Source organism: Emydura macquarii, unplaced genomic scaffold (assembly GCF_026122565.2).
Source record: "Emydura macquarii macquarii isolate MOO-44397 ecotype Brisbane River unplaced genomic scaffold, CSIRO-AGI_Emac_v2 contig_1230, whole genome shotgun sequence".
In the NCBI taxonomy this organism is placed as follows: domain Eukaryota; kingdom Metazoa; phylum Chordata; order Testudines; family Chelidae; genus Emydura; species Emydura macquarii.
The window spans coordinates 336113-351060 of record NW_027131367.1 but is presented as its reverse complement, the minus strand read 5'-3'; the positions used below and the strand labels follow the sequence as shown (position 1 = coordinate 351060).

The following is a 14948-nucleotide window of genomic DNA, read 5'->3' as shown; positions in this document are numbered from 1 at the left end:
GACTTGGCTGGCTAACCCAAGTCTTACTGATAGGATAGGAAAGAAAAGAAATAAGATGAAGAAGATGCTCCTCCTAGAAATGGAGTGGCAACAGGCAATTCAGTTTCACATCCCATGTGGTGTTCAGGATTCCTAAGAACCAGGTGCTGATGTCACTGATTTCCTCTTTCTTATGATAAATGTTGGCGGCCCAAACAGAGGGAAATAGCCATGACTGTAAACTTCACTCTTCACCTGCAAGCTGTTCTGACCACAAGTTCCTAAACAAGTTGCCAAGTGACCCCTGGAAAAGCACCACCCTGAAAGGTGTGGTGACTTTCTTCATTCATAAACTCAAACACATTTACAGTGATTCCAATTATAAATGTTTTCCTCGTGTTTTTTCTGTTTTTAGAATACCACAACCTGGGACCTCCCCAAAAACATCAACCCCCCTTATTATTATTAATAATTGAGTTTAAACACATGCAGATTGTGCCAGTCTTTGCTTGGTCTATAAACATTATAGCAGAGGCTGAGCTAGACTCCTTTTACCTTTCATCTGCTTTGGGAGGCTTGGGATATTTGCCTGGTCCAAGTGTCCCCTGCTGCCTGGTCAGATCCGTCTCCCTGAGAACGAACGTGGAGGCTCCTTGGAGCTGGAGCTGTGCCCACGGTCTGTGCATTGCAGGACGCTCCCTGTGCTCTCACTGCCCCCGATGGGCCCAGCAAACAGCCAGACAACCAGAACCCGGCACGGTGACCTGGGTCACCCTCGGCGCCCTGCGGAAGCTGCCCTGGGCTCAAGTAGGGGAGGTGGAGGGATCCCAGCTGGGGGAACTACACGTCCGGGGGGCACGCGGCGTAGGAGATGTCCCAGGTGGGGGCGCTGCGCGTGGGAGGGAGACCCTGCGGGATGTCCGAGGTGGGGTCACGCGGGGTGCGGGATCTCCGAAGTGGGGGCACGGCACGGCTCGGCTCGGCTCGCAGGGTGGGGACGGCCCCGGCCGGGCCCTGCCGCCTACGCTCGCGTGGGTGCCCAGAGGGGCACAGCAGGCTCGGCGCGATCAGGAGCGTCCCCCAGGCCCTGATGGTCACTTTGCGGTTTCTCCCAGCGGCTGCCCGCCCCCCCGCGGTTGGCTCAGAGCCCGACACCTCCCAAGTGGAAGAAGGGCCGCGGGCCCTTTAAGGGCTTCACCTGTCCGACACCGCCACACGGCGGGGCTGTGTGGCCCGGAAGTGAAAGGTAACCGGAAGGCCCCGCCCCGGGCCGGGCGGGTTGTGATCCGGAAGTGAAGGGGCTGAGGGGGAGGAGGATGCCGCTGCCAGTCCAGGTCTTTAATTTACAGGTAAAAAGTTTCCCGGGCGCCGCGCTCACAGGGGCTGCGTTATTGGCGCGCCCGCTGCCTTGTGGCGAGGGGCCCAACCCCCCGGTGCGGCCGGGCCGCGTTTCCTGCCCTCGCGCTCTGCTGCGCGGTGCCAGCGCCCGGCCTGCGTACGCCCGTTGCGAGCCATGCGCATTCGCGCAGGCCCCCTCGCCCAGCCGGCCCAGCCCGGCAGCCCCGGGCGCCTCGCGGTGGACGCTGGCGGGAGGCTGCTGCCGCCGCCGCCGGAGGCCTGCCCGGCGCTGGCCCTACAAGGTGCATTGCGGCTGCTGGCCGGGGGGCGGGAGCGTCGGGCCGCGTTGGCTCCCTTGGGCTCCCCGCAGGCGTGTCTGCAGAGCTGGAGCGGGCTTGTTGTGCAGCCTGTGCCCCGTCCCGGCAGCATGTCCTGCGGGTAGTTCTCAGCGGCGCACCCAGCCAGTCTCGGGTGGCGCTTCTGCATGGCGCGGCCTAGGGCGTCTCTTGGGGAAAGAGCAGGAATGCCGTCATCGGAAGGGTCTGGCTAGTCCCAGTGGGTGCCGCCTTCTGTATCGTGTGCATTGATTCAGGCACGGGCTGCTCAGGAGCTGTGTCTGTTGCAGTCTGCACACTGGAAGATTAGCTCTTTTATAGGCCTGCCTCAGACCTTGTCTGCACTGGCATTTATGTTGGCAAAACTTCTGTTGTTCAAGGGAGTGAAAAAAAACCCACCTGAGCGATGTGAGTTTTGCTGTCATACACGATGTCTGTTGGAGACGCTCTCCCGCCAGCATAGCTGCCACCTCTCATTGAGCTGGTTTTATTATGTCTCTAGGAGAGCTCTTGCCTGTCGGCATAACACAGCTATATGAGTGCTTATGCCGGCAAAACCTGTGTCACTCGGGGGTGTTTTTCACACCCTTGAGCAGCAAAAGTTTTGCTGACATAAGTGGTAGTGTAGGCGAGGCCTCAGTGTGCATTGGCTTGGCCTATTGAAAACTTTATGTATTATAATATTTCCTATAGCAATTGATGCCTCATCCATTCTTCCTTAACAATGTACAGCTGCTGACTTCTGAGGTTCCTAAATGAAATTAGCTGCAGAATATTCTGATCTTACTCTAGTGGCCTTATATACTACAATAGTTATCTACTCAGTAATGTACCATATGCATTACAATAGCTGCTGGTTGCTTTATTTTGCTTTCTGGGCCCTGTGCTTCATTTATTTTATTGGACTATGATGTTAAACTTCCTGACTGCTGAGCTTTCTATAGGAGTTGTACATACCTGTCCACAGAGCTGCGGGCAGGTCTTTTGAAACAGTTGGATAGCAGAAAATTCAGTGAGATTAATCTAGCTTGCTTATACCACTCACAACATGCAAACCAGTATGTCAAAGGAAGGGACAGTATTCCTATGAATTGTAGCAGCTTTGCTGGGCTGCTTTCAGATGTACTTATTTCTAAAGCCAGTACTCACTGTGTGCCAGTTGCATGTAAATACTTGAGGTGAGAGAGTGTGGCCCAGGGAATCATCAGATAGAGAGGAGGTGAAGGCTTGCAAGGAAGAGGTAAGATGGTAAGAGCCAGTAAGCCACTGTTCAAACCCTAAAGAGAGTGGGAGTGCTAAGTGTAGGAATATCTGGTGACAGCACAGTGGATCCCTCTGCAAGTTAACTGTCTTTCTTCCCTTTAGCAGCCGGCAAGTTCTGTGTCAGGGAGAGGGGGTGCAGAGAGTCAGGACAGAATGAGAGATAGCTCAGCTCCCAGCTCAGCTTCTTCATCAGTGACAGATCTGTACTGCACCTCCCACAGCAGTAGGTCAGACCTCTTCCTTCCGAGTACAGCAGGAGACTTCAGCTTGAGTGCCAGCTTGTCAGCTTGTACACTGCTTTATGAGGTACCTTACAAGAGAGGGCAATTGTGTGGGTTCAGAAAAAATTTGGGGAGTGAGTGAGTGAATTGAGTTTTAACTACTTTGACAGTAAATGTTTGTGCAAAAATTATGACTCCCTGAAAAATGAATAACCAACTTGAGAACAACAACTGATCTCATGCATTCTCTACAGAGTAATCAAAGTTACTGCAGTGAAGGCACTTCCCCCTGTCTGAGGGGTGGGGGTGATGCAGCGTATTGCCCCTTATAGTGATGTTATATGAGGACTGTTTGTGTTCTGTACCTAGGCTTTTGTTCTGAGCAGCGGTGTATGTAATCACTGGCTATCTCACTCTCCAGGGAGAAAATAACAAACTATGGCAGCTGAAAAATGCACACTCCTCTATGCTTATATCTTAGCTTGCTTTTACTTTAGAAGAATTCACTTAAGTTGTCCTGTCACTCAAGTTGTGTCAGCATTGTGTGCTTTGCAGCTTTGCAGTATGTTAGGGTAAATGGGTGGAGGACCAGTGGGTTGTCAATTTTAGAGCTAAGAATTCTGGAATTTCCCTGACCTCTCTCAAAAATGTTTCACTTTCTGCCCTTGATTCTGGGGAAGAGCAAAGTCTATGAAAATATGGGGATGAATTTGTAATCAGATCAGATTGGTGGGAAGAAAAGATGGTGGTACACTAAGTTCTGCCCATGTGAATCATCAAAATGAGACATTGCTTGCCGTAGATTAGTATTTTGAATATTTGAACATTCTGTGGGCTGTTTGCTTTTGCTGGCCTGTCTGAGCTTGGGTCCCCTGGGTGAGGCTTGAATATGTCCACCATGGGGTCTGCTTCTTCCTCATGAGGTGGGGGAATATGGTGGTTATCTCCCAAGTATTACCGATTTAAGACATCAAAATGGGACATTACTTGCAATACATTCAAGTCCAAGGGCTTGTCTACACAGGGAAATTTACAAGTAGAACTTGTAGAACAGTATAATTTAATCAATGTATAGTTACATCAGTATAACACCTTAGCTGGAAAAAACTTATTCCTGAATAAGCATGCTTTTTTCCAATATAACTTATGTTGCTTTCAAAGTGACATGCTATGCTGGAAAAAGGCACTCTTATTCCAGAATAAATTTTCACAGTAAATTTGTGTGTGCAGACAAGCCTTTACCTGAATCATAGAGTTGGAAGGGACCTCAAGAGATCATCTAGTCCAACCCCCTGCTCAAAGCAGGACTAACCAGGACTAACCTCAGCTAGATAATCCCAGCCAAGGCTTTGTCAAGCTGCAGCTTAAAAACCTCCAAAGATGGAGATTCCACCACCTCTCTAGGTAACCCATTCCAGTGCTTCACCACCCTCCTAGTGAAAAACTTTTTCCTAATGTCCAACCTAGACCTCCCCCACTGCAACTTCAGACCGTGGCTTGTTCTGTCATCTGCCACCACTGAGAACAGCCTATCTCCATCCTCCCTGGAACCCCCTTTCAGGTAGTTAAAGGCTGCTATCAAATCCCCCCTCATTCTTCTCTTCTGCAGACTAAACAAGCCCAGTTCCCTCAGTCTCTCCTCATAAATCCTGTGCTCCAGCCCCCTAATCATTTTTGTTGCCCTCCGCTGGACTCTCTCCAACTTCTCCACATCCTTTTTGTAGTGGGGGGCCCCAAACTGGACACAATACTCTAAATGCAGCCTCACCAATGCCGTACTTCCCACGATCTGCTGGCAGTGCTCCTACTAATGCAGCCCAATATGCTATTAGCCTTCTTGGCAACCAGGGCACACTGCTGACTCATATCCAGCTTCTTATCCCCTGTTACCCCCAGGTTCTTTTCTGCAGAACTGCTGCCTAGCTCATCGGCTCCAGTCTGTAGCTGTGCATGGGATTCTTCCGTCCTAAGTGCAGGACTCTGCACTTGTCCTTGTTGAACCTCATCAGATTTATTTTGGCCCAATCCTCCAGTTTGTTTAGGTCCTTCTGTATCCTATCCCTACCTTCCAGGGTATCTACCACACCCCCTAGCTTAGTGTCATCTGCAAACTTGCTGAGGGTGCGATCTATCCCATCCTCCAGATCATTAATGAAGATGTTGAACAAAACCGGCCCCAGGACCAACCCCTGGGGCACTCCGCTTGTGACCAGCTGCCAGCTAGACATCGAGCCATTGATCACTACTCATTGAGCCCTATGCTCTAGCCAGTTCTCTGTCCATTTTATAGTCCATTCATCCAACCCATACTTCTTTAACTTGTTGATAAGAATACTGTGGGAGACCGTATCAAAAGCTTTGCTAAAGTCAAGATATATCACGTCCACTGCTTTCCCCACATCCACAAAGCCAGTCACTTCTTCATAGAAAGCAATCAGATTGGTCAGGCATGACTTTCCCTTGGTGAATCCATGTTGACTGTTCCTGATCACCTTCCTTTCTTCCAAGTGCCTTAAAATGGATTCCTTGAGGACCTGAAGCATATGTTAATCCTTCATGGAGATTCATGGAGTTCACACCTCCCAAAGCTACTGTTCATGGCTTTTTGCAGACCCTGCCTGCATCTGTTATTTTGTTCATGTTTTTAGGTTATTTTCACAGCCAGAACAACTAGAGACTTTTTAAAATTAAGATCCTGGAGAGCAAGATATTAGTTTCAGACAGTGCTGGTGTGGTGAATGGGTGAACATTGGCTATTTCTAAGCCCCACTTGTAATGCTGCCCTCAACTGGGGGGCAACTCCCCCCCATTTTTTCCCTCAACTGGTGACCTGCTTGACCCTGCTCAGAAAAAAGCAGCAGAATGTTTTTTTGCATGTGCCATGCATCCCTATGATGCTGCTGCATGTTTAGAAGATATTCTCCTGCTCCTGCATTTTCTTTCTTGAAAAGCTACTGGAGGAGGGAAAGGGTTGTGTGTGAATGGTAGTGAGCAGTTCTCTCACTCTGGAAGAGACTTTCGTTCTGAGGAATGGGATTGTCTGGAGGCGGGATCCTAAAGAGAAGACTTTTCAAGAGCAGTGTCTTCATTTCTCCATTACATGCATATTTAAGTGGCGTCTGTGTAGATTGTGAGCCTATCTTTGAGCAAGCTCTTTCCTGTGGGGATGTGAACGAACCACATTTGACACCATGTTTGCTGTTGCAGGGTGCAGTGGAGCCTATGCAGATTGACGTAGACCCACAAGAGGATCAGCAGAATGCACCTGATATCAACTATGTGGTGGAAAACCCAACTCTGGTATGTACTAATTGAGGGACAGAGAGATGTTTCTTGTTAGTCTCTCTCCTTGTAGGCTCTGTAGAGTACTCCTTTCTCATTTCCCTCCCTGCAAATCTGTAAGCAACGACTAACAGCAACTCCTGTGTGGAAGGGGATGAGTGAGTAATTAGAGTAACAGTGAGCTCTCCCATGGCCTCTTTTCCTGTGCTGTTCTTTCCTGGGGAACGCAGGAAGTTGTGATATTGGTGGTGTGCTGTATGTTAGCCTTTATGTAATTTCTGTTCCAAGATGGCTTAGTGCATCCCTCTGATACCTGTAGGTAAATCTGTCTTTCTTCTCAGGCTTACTCTTTACTCTGAGGAGTTGATAACCATTTTCTTTAAGAGTATAATTATGATGGGGTTTTTATTCTTGAGTCTCAAGCCGCCCAGCTGAGACTGGCTGGAAGTGTTAAAGCTAAAGAGTTTAGATCGGCTGCATTCTCCACATGTCAGCAGGCAGGACATTCTGATCCTGCACTGTAAATGGTACAGCCTTCAACAGTCACTACTTTTTGAGACATTGACCAACTTCAGTTTATTTTATTAATTTTGCAAGGATGGTGGATAAGGCCCAGCCCCTGCAGAGGATAAAAATAAACAATCAAAATATAATATGTGCAAACTGCATTAAAAGAACATTAAAGTTGCAAAGTCAAGCACTCAAAAGTTAGAAAATGTCAGAATCCGTTTGCCCTTGTGTGTATGTATTATGATAGTCTTTAATTGCATGATCACATCCATTTTTTCCCCACAGGTCCCCCAGCCTCATTCAATGCACAAAATGGCTGTTGCTCACTTAATGAACAATATTTTGTTTCTTCCTCATTGTCCAATGTGTGGCCACAACCCTTATTGTCTGCACACTATTCAAACCCTGCTCTGAAAACAGAATTTCCTCATGAATTTGGTATTATCACTCTAGTACCTGAATGCTTCACAAACACTTTTCCCCCCTATATCTCTGTGATGGGTGGGTGGTGGTATCCTCATTTTATAGATGGAGAACAGAGACAGAGAGATTAAGGTCAGACATGTCCACTAACTTTGAATGCCTAATTTGAGAGGTCTAGGGCCTCATTTTTCAGAGTATGTAGCATTACATAGCACTTCATATGTTCAAAGCCTGGTTCCCATTGATTTCAGTTGCAGATGTGAGTACTCAGCTCTTCTGCAAAGTCAAAACAAGACAGTCATCCATAAAATGAGGATCACATGATTACTAACCAGCTGTAAAAAGTTTGGTTTGTGACTTGCCTGGCATCACATAGGCTCTCTGGTGGAGAGGCACTAATGAATGCTGCCCTGGAGAATTGCATTCTAGCTGCCTTAACCATGAGACCATCCTTTTTCTTCCTGCTGTCCCCTGATTTATTAACTTTTCTTCTTCCAATTAGCTATGGGTGGGTTTAGGCCGCTGTTTTCCCGGAACTGCAATAGGTATATATCTTCCAATGTCGCTTAGGTCCTCTGGCCTCTCCTACAGACAGCAGAGAAATGGTGGGTTCAACTCCAGGCTCTGGAGGAGAGTGTGCCCCAAGAGTCAGACCTTTCTGCTTGTTCTGTCCGTGGCTTGGCCCTTTCAGCCCTATCCTAGTCCCATCTCTTCCCCATCCCTATCTCCTCCCAGTCCCATTCTCCTCACCTAGACAGTCCCAGTCTTCAGTCTTCTCATCTTAGTCCCAATTCTCCTCTGAATACTGGTTCCTCGTCAAATCTGTCTCCATTGAGTCCCAGTTCCTTAGCTCTGCCATCTCTAGCCATCCATCCATTTCCCTCTTTGGCTCCTAAGCCCCCAGCCCCTCTCCCTTCCCCCGCAGGCTCTTTTCCCCTCCTCAGTTTTTGGTGCCTGTGCATCAGCAGAGGGAGCACTGAAAGCGTTAGGAGAGATGGTTTCTCTGCTTCTCTGTTCTGGTGCCTGGACCTGGACTTTAACCTTGCCTACCCTGTAGTATCCCAGAGCTGCAGTCGTTGCAGGGAAAGTCCTGCTGGGTCTTGGGCTAGAGAATACTCAGTGCAGACAGAATATTTGGGGATAATAGTTGTGATGCTCCGGCAAGTCTTCTGAGCACGTACAAAATGTGACCTTCCCCCTTATTTCCTTCCCCCCCCCCCCCCCAAAAAAAAAAAAAAAAGCTCAAAACTGGGCCAAAGTTGGGCAGATTTTCACAGGAACAGCAAAAGGCACATCTGACACACAGGTCATCTTCCTGCAATATTTAAATTCCCTCCTCCAAAGCAGGGAGGTGCTAGAGATTCTCAATTGAAGAGCCACCAGAATTCTTTAATACGGGCAAAACAATGTATTTTCCCCTACCTTTGTTCTTAGAAATGGTGGAAACTTAAAATAATAATAATTCAGCCTGAGGCAGACATAGCTTGGGAATTTTCAGCCTGAATGGTTAAAATTGACAAAAGTTATTAGTAATTGAAAACAGGGTCTTACAGAATATGTCTACACTGCAGGTAAACACCCGTGCCTGGCCCATGTCAGTTGACTTGAGCTCCCAGAGCTTGGGCTATGGGCTGTTTAATTGCCGTGTAGAGCTCAGACTTGGGCTGGAGACTGGGCTCTGAGACCTTCCCCCCCCCCCCCATGGGACCTGAAGAAGAGCTCTGTGTAAGTGCAAAAGCTTGTGTGTCTCACCAGCAGGTGTTCCAATAAAAGATATTACCTCATCCCCCCTTGTTGCTCTAAAACCCTGAGAGAGGCAGAAATGGAGAGTGAGCAATTTTCCTGTTCTGCTGAGTGGTTTAATGTTTTCCAGTGGGGTTAAGGGCTGCCGGAGCAGACTCTGTAGGACATGGGGAGGGGGCTTGTGGGCCACTCCGGTATCTGTGTTAGTGATGCTGGCTCTGGGCCTGGGTTTTGTTTGCAGGATTTGGAGCAGTATGCATCTAGTTACAGCGGCCTGATGCGCATTGAGCGGCTGCAGTTCATCGCTGACCACTGTCCACAGCTGCGGGTGGAGGCCCTTAAGATGGCGCTGTCATTTGTCCAAAGAACTTTCAATGTTGATGTGTATGAAGAAATCCACCGAAAACTGTCTGAGGCCACCAGGTACCAGGAGGTGATGGGAGCATGGGGTGCTTCTTTGACCACATCAGGGCAAATGCAGCACAGGAAAACCTCTCTGAAATGGGAAATTGTGTATTCTCATTTAGATTAGACGGGAATCTGACATCAGACTCCAGTGACCTGAACTGACCTGCACCTTGGGCTCAGTGCTTTCTTAGAGATTAAATACACAGATGGGTCTATTCTTGCTATGACCTTTGACATTAGTAAAGGTTAAACATAAATGTTGAGAACAGGCTAGACCTTGCTGTTCTCAAATACCTTATGTATATAGAGAGGTCTGTGGTTTGGAAATTCTGCTGGGCGTAAATGCATTCTATAGATCAAAAATCCTATTTAATGTTTGCTTCTCTGACTTAGCATTGCTGATGAGGCTTTGGTTGTTAGTGATTAGCCTTTATACTTTCCTTATTTTTCCACAGTTCCTGTCTTGATCTTTACACTGTAGTTATGATGCATGTTAGCTGGTTTCTTAATTAATTTGCATTGGATGATATCATTTTACTTTTGTGTAGAATCTTACTACCCTGCATGGCAATGTATTGATGCTCATTGGTTTCTTGTGAGTTTGGGAGGAAATGACAGTGGAACAGAATGGGGTTTAAACTGGATTAACTGAAGTAGAGACACAATTGATCTGAAATAAATATTGGGAGAGGGGAATTCAATTTGAGCAGAAAGCACTGTGGTAGGTGGAATTAGGCCATTCTCTGTAGCTGCTTTTCCATTTGTGGCTGAAATATGGACACTTCATTAAAGATGGGAGTTATTGTGATCTCCCTTCTTTAGCCTTGTCCTCAAGTCATTTGCATGTTGCTGTCCAACTGGTTGAAACCAATTAGGAAGAGAGCAGAGTGTAGGGAAGTGTGCATTCTCTGTGTCATGTATGGAAGTGCTTCAAGTAGGTTCAGTGACTCTTGATGCTGGTGATAGTTGCTCACAGCACCATTACTGACTGGCTATAACCTGATTTATGGAATAGGTTTACTCTATTTTTCAGCTAGTCAGGGATTTGCTTGTCCATTAAATATCTCTCAAAAGAGTGTACCTTTTAAGAAGAGGGTTTTAAACTGGCTGCGACAAAAAACAAGGCAACTTTTAAAATCCAATTAGAATGCAGATTCTCACTACTGATGATGTGCTTTCTTTTCCTCTTGCTTCCTTCTTGTTTTCATAGTTTGTTGCTGTTGTAGTGCATGATGCTGTATGCCAAGGGAACTGTGCCACAGAAATAGCAGGTCCCTGCATAGGAGAGAATACAGATTAACAGCCCAGTTCAACTCTTACTGACTTGACTTTCAGAGAGCTGCAGAACACACCTGATGCTGTCCCTGATGGTGGAATTGAGCCGCCTCCTCTGGACACAGCGTGGGTTGAGGCTACACGGAAGAAAGCTCTTCTCAAACTGGAAAAGCTGGATACAGATCTGAAAAACTACAAAGGGAATTCAATCAAGGAGAGCATCAGGTGAGGAGGGGAAGGCTTCAGTGGCGCGGGAGGTAGCATTCTGCTCCCCCTAGAGCATACAGCTCAGGGCCTGAGTTGCATTAGATGGGGCAGGTGGCATGAACAAGCTTTGTGCCTCTCCTTCCCACAGTCAATAGGAACCCTGCACATTTCCGAGATTTTCTGCCTGGGCATACAACTCACTGCTGTTCTCATCCTTCTCTCCAGGAGAGGCCATGATGACCTGGGCGATCACTATCTTGACTGTGGGGACCTCAGCAATGCTCTGAAGTGTTATTCACGAGCCCGTGATTACTGTACCAGCGCTAAACATGTTATTAACATGTGCCTCAATGTCATCAAGGTAAGGAGCCCTGCAGTGAAGGAATCATACAGCCCACAGAGGAGTCCCTCTCACATGGATAGGTTACACGTTTCTAGCTCTGAGATGATGTAGTTCTACCAGTAGGCTGTGCCATTTACTTGTGCTCTGATGTACTCCCATTGAACTGATGTATTTCTTATTGCTTCCTTGCAGGTTAGCGTTTACCTTCAGAATTGGTCCCATGTTCTGAGTTATGTAAGCAAGGCGGAGTCCACACCAGAAATTGCAGAGGTAAGAGATTTCTTTCCTTTACAGTGCTTAGATGTTTCCTCTGTCTGCTCTCTGCCTCTTCTATCAAAGTTGGCCAGACCTCCCCTCTCCCTTCCCTCACGCTCTATTGGCCTTACTCCATGCATTTTTCCTTCCCTCATTGCCTAAACTCTTTCACAAACCAGTGTTCTCCAGCTATTCAGACTGTCCATCCCATCCCACTGCTTGTTTACTCTCCTCTCTGGGTTCCACTGTCCCTTTATCTCCACACTGACTTGGGCTGGAACACTTGACCTCTCATTGACTGGAGTAGGGTCCCCATGTCCTCTGACCATCTCTATTGCATGTTTTCCATTAGACATAAAAGGGCACTGTGTAAATGGTATCCTTGTGGCCTTCCCTAAGAGTGTGTGGTGAAACTGTCTTTCTATTGAGTGCCACCTACCTTCCCAAATGGGTGACTGGGTTTGGATATCCCCAGGGCTATCTAGGGGTCCTGCTGCTGAGATCAAAGGGTGATCCCAAAGCAGACAGGCTTCCCTCAAGTACGTTTAAAGGAAAGTGCTGGGAAGGAATCTGTATTAGTCACTCACTCCTGCTCCTTTCACCCTCTAGCAAAGAGGAGAGAGGGACAGCCAGACGCAGGCAATTCTCACCAAACTGAAGTGTGCCGCAGGTGAGTGAGCTCCTCTGCTTCCTGGATATCAACAGGCAGTCGTCTCATCTATTCGCTATTCCTGGGGCTTTACTGAAGTCAAGAATGCCTCTCACCTAGCCAAAGAGCGCTCAGAATGTTCTCACTGGTCTCTCTACTTCACGTTCTTTTGGCAGGAAGCAAAAGATTTAGTTATATCCAGTTAACTGCACAAGTTTAGAGCAAGGAACCATCCTGGAGTTCCCATCCCTGGCTAGTTCCTGCCCCTCCCCAAACTTCCCAAGGCTGGGCTCCCTAGTGCAGTTCATTTCAGTCTTTAGAATGTCACATAACTGATACAATGTCTGCTTCCCTGAATTGTGGGGGCTTTCTCTAGCAACTCCTCGGGATCCTGGTGTCCACTCCACTCTCCCATATTTCTTACTTATGTCCTAACTTATACATTTATGATAATGGGCAAAGAACTAACTGAGTTTGATTCCTAGGCTTAGCTGAACTAGCAGCTCGGAAATACAAGCAGGCAGCAAAGTGCTTCTTGTTGGCCTCATTTGACCACTGTGACTTCCCTGAGGTAAGGACCAAGAGGGGGCTGTGTGCAGGGGTCAGAGGGGAAGCTATGTACAGTATCTGTCTGTCTAAGGTACTTATGGGCCCCCATCACTGTAATATCTGAGTCCCACAATCTTTAATGTATTTATCCTCACAACATTCCTGTGAAGTAAGCAAACATTATTATCCCCATTTTACACAGTCACACAGGAAGTCTGTGGTGGAGAAGGGAACTGAATATAGGGGAGTTCAGATAACTGAATTGAAAGGCTGGCTCCTGGGCATTATTCCAGCTGAATGACTGCTAGATCTCTCTTTTGGGATCTGAGTGAAGCCTAGTTTGGGGAGGGTCCATGTTTTCACTTGGTCCCACTGTATTTATCAAGAGTCAGCCTGTATTCTTGCTGTGGGAGGGGAGAGTCTGGGAGCTTAGCTCTGCCTTGTTACAGCATTCAATGATGCTTCCGTTCAGGTCTCTATCTCTGTCTTTCTAGCTGCTATCTCCTAGTAACGTGGCTGTGTATGGTGGCCTTTGTGCACTGGCCACCTTTGACCGTCAGGAACTGCAGCGCAATGTCATCTCTAGCAGGTGGGTAATGCCCAGGAAGGAATTTGTGGGGTGCAACACAACCTTGTTGCTCAGAAATGGTCTCTGGTTGGAGGTGAGGCTCTAGAGGAAGAGGCATGAGTTCCAGAACCCCACTTAGTGAGGTATCTAAACCTTAAATGTTAGCTGGGATTTCTTTATGAAAAGAGCACTGGATTGGTCACAGCTCAGACTTTCATAATGGTAATATAGCACTTGTCAGACTGGATCAGACAAAGATCCATCTAGCTCAGTCTCTTTTTCTGACAGTGGTCAGCATCAGAGGCTTCAGAGGAAGGTGGAAGAACTGCTCAGTAGTAGTTATGGGATAATCTGGCCCCACATTAGGTTTCATCTTGATCTCTAGTAGTTAAAGGTTGGCTTAAACCTTGAAGCGGGATGTTTAACATCCTTTCCAAAATTGGTCATTAATTATAACTCTGTATATTCATGATAGCCATGTAAATATCCAATATGATAACACTCTAATTGATAAGGATGTGTTAATCCTAAATTGAAGGGATAAAGGAGTTGTCTTCTCTCTCCTAACCAGGCAACTGGCTTGCAGGGAGAGGTCTATAGCATGCAGAGGTTTGTGGGAGGGACTTTGGAGGTTCTGGGCTCCCTGGAGTGGATCTGTGTCCTCTTTGGATTAAAATCTGTTATGCTGAGCCCTATGCTGCTTCTCAGCACACTGTGCTGTGAGTAAAGGTAGTTAGTGTTCCTGAAAGGGAGGCTGAGTGCTGGCTAGCATCAGGCATAGTGCAGACAAATGCAGCCTAACCCTGATAGTACTGATGCATCCTTGGTCCTGCCCTGCACCACATATTTTCTTATATTTTTTGGAAGGAGATCTCCAGTACAGGCTTTGGAGCCTTTTGTCTTTCTCTGACCCTGGCACATTTGCTATGTTGAGTCCACCCCTGCCCCCAACCCCAGAAAAAATGGGCTGTTCAAGCTGCTAGAGTGTTGGAGCATTATAGGGCAGTGAGGAGAGTGTTCATAGCTAGGTATTAGGGTGATAGTGTTTGTGGGGTGGGATGTGTCAATGACAGGTCCCAAGGTCTAACTGTTGTGTTTATCTACAGCTCCTTCAAACTGTTCTTGGAGCTGGAGCCTCAGGTGCGTGATATCATCTTCAAGTTTTATGAATCCAAATATGCTTCATGCCTGAAGATGCTGGATGAGATGAAAGTGAGTCCTGGAGGGAGCAGGGGGACATGGGACCTGAGGGTTCCATGTGAGGGAGAGGGTGACACAGGGCCTCAGGATTTTTTTCCTTTGTCTTAAGAAAAACAGTGAATGTTCAAATTGGCTGAAGATGTAGGTTTTTCATGTTGGACTCTTCTTCTAGGAGGGAGTGAATAAAAATAATTTAATTTTTTTAATTGATTTTTATTTACATGTTGCTAGTTCCTAACTTCCCATTTTATGGTCTTAAATTGCTACAATGGATGTTTTGACCCTGTTCCTTTAATTAGTTCCTGGATTGTTACTAAAATTTCAGACTTTACATCAACTTTTTTTCTGCTATGAAGCTTCACATGTAAAATGCCCATATATGCTGAAAAGCCAAGTCCAT

At 47.1% G+C, this 14948-nt stretch overlaps 1 protein-coding gene across 2 annotated transcripts in view; it reads left to right on the top strand.

Annotated features, from left to right (window-relative positions):
* Positions 1-1165: 1165 nt before the first annotated feature.
* GPS1 (G protein pathway suppressor 1) overlaps positions 1166-14948 on the top strand; it is a 45825-nt gene continuing 32042 nt past the window's right edge. The window contains exons 1-11 of one of the 2 annotated variants that reach the window (XM_067547115.1): positions 1550-1619; positions 3018-3221; positions 6344-6436; positions 9336-9517; positions 10838-11002; positions 11210-11345; positions 11520-11597; positions 12192-12252; positions 12717-12802; positions 13275-13369; positions 14455-14560. In XM_067547115.1, coding sequence (XP_067403216.1) covers positions 3069-3221; positions 6344-6436; positions 9336-9517; positions 10838-11002; positions 11210-11345; positions 11520-11597; positions 12192-12252; positions 12717-12802; positions 13275-13369; positions 14455-14560 — 1155 coding nt within the window. In that variant the 5' untranslated portion in view covers positions 1550-1619; positions 3018-3068. Of the gene's footprint in view, positions 1329-1549; positions 1620-3017; positions 3222-6343; positions 6437-9335; positions 9518-10837; positions 11003-11209; positions 11346-11519; positions 11598-12191; positions 12253-12716; positions 12803-13274; positions 13370-14454; positions 14561-14948 lie in introns of those variants that run through there. The other variant, XR_010919531.1, reaches the window with a different exon arrangement.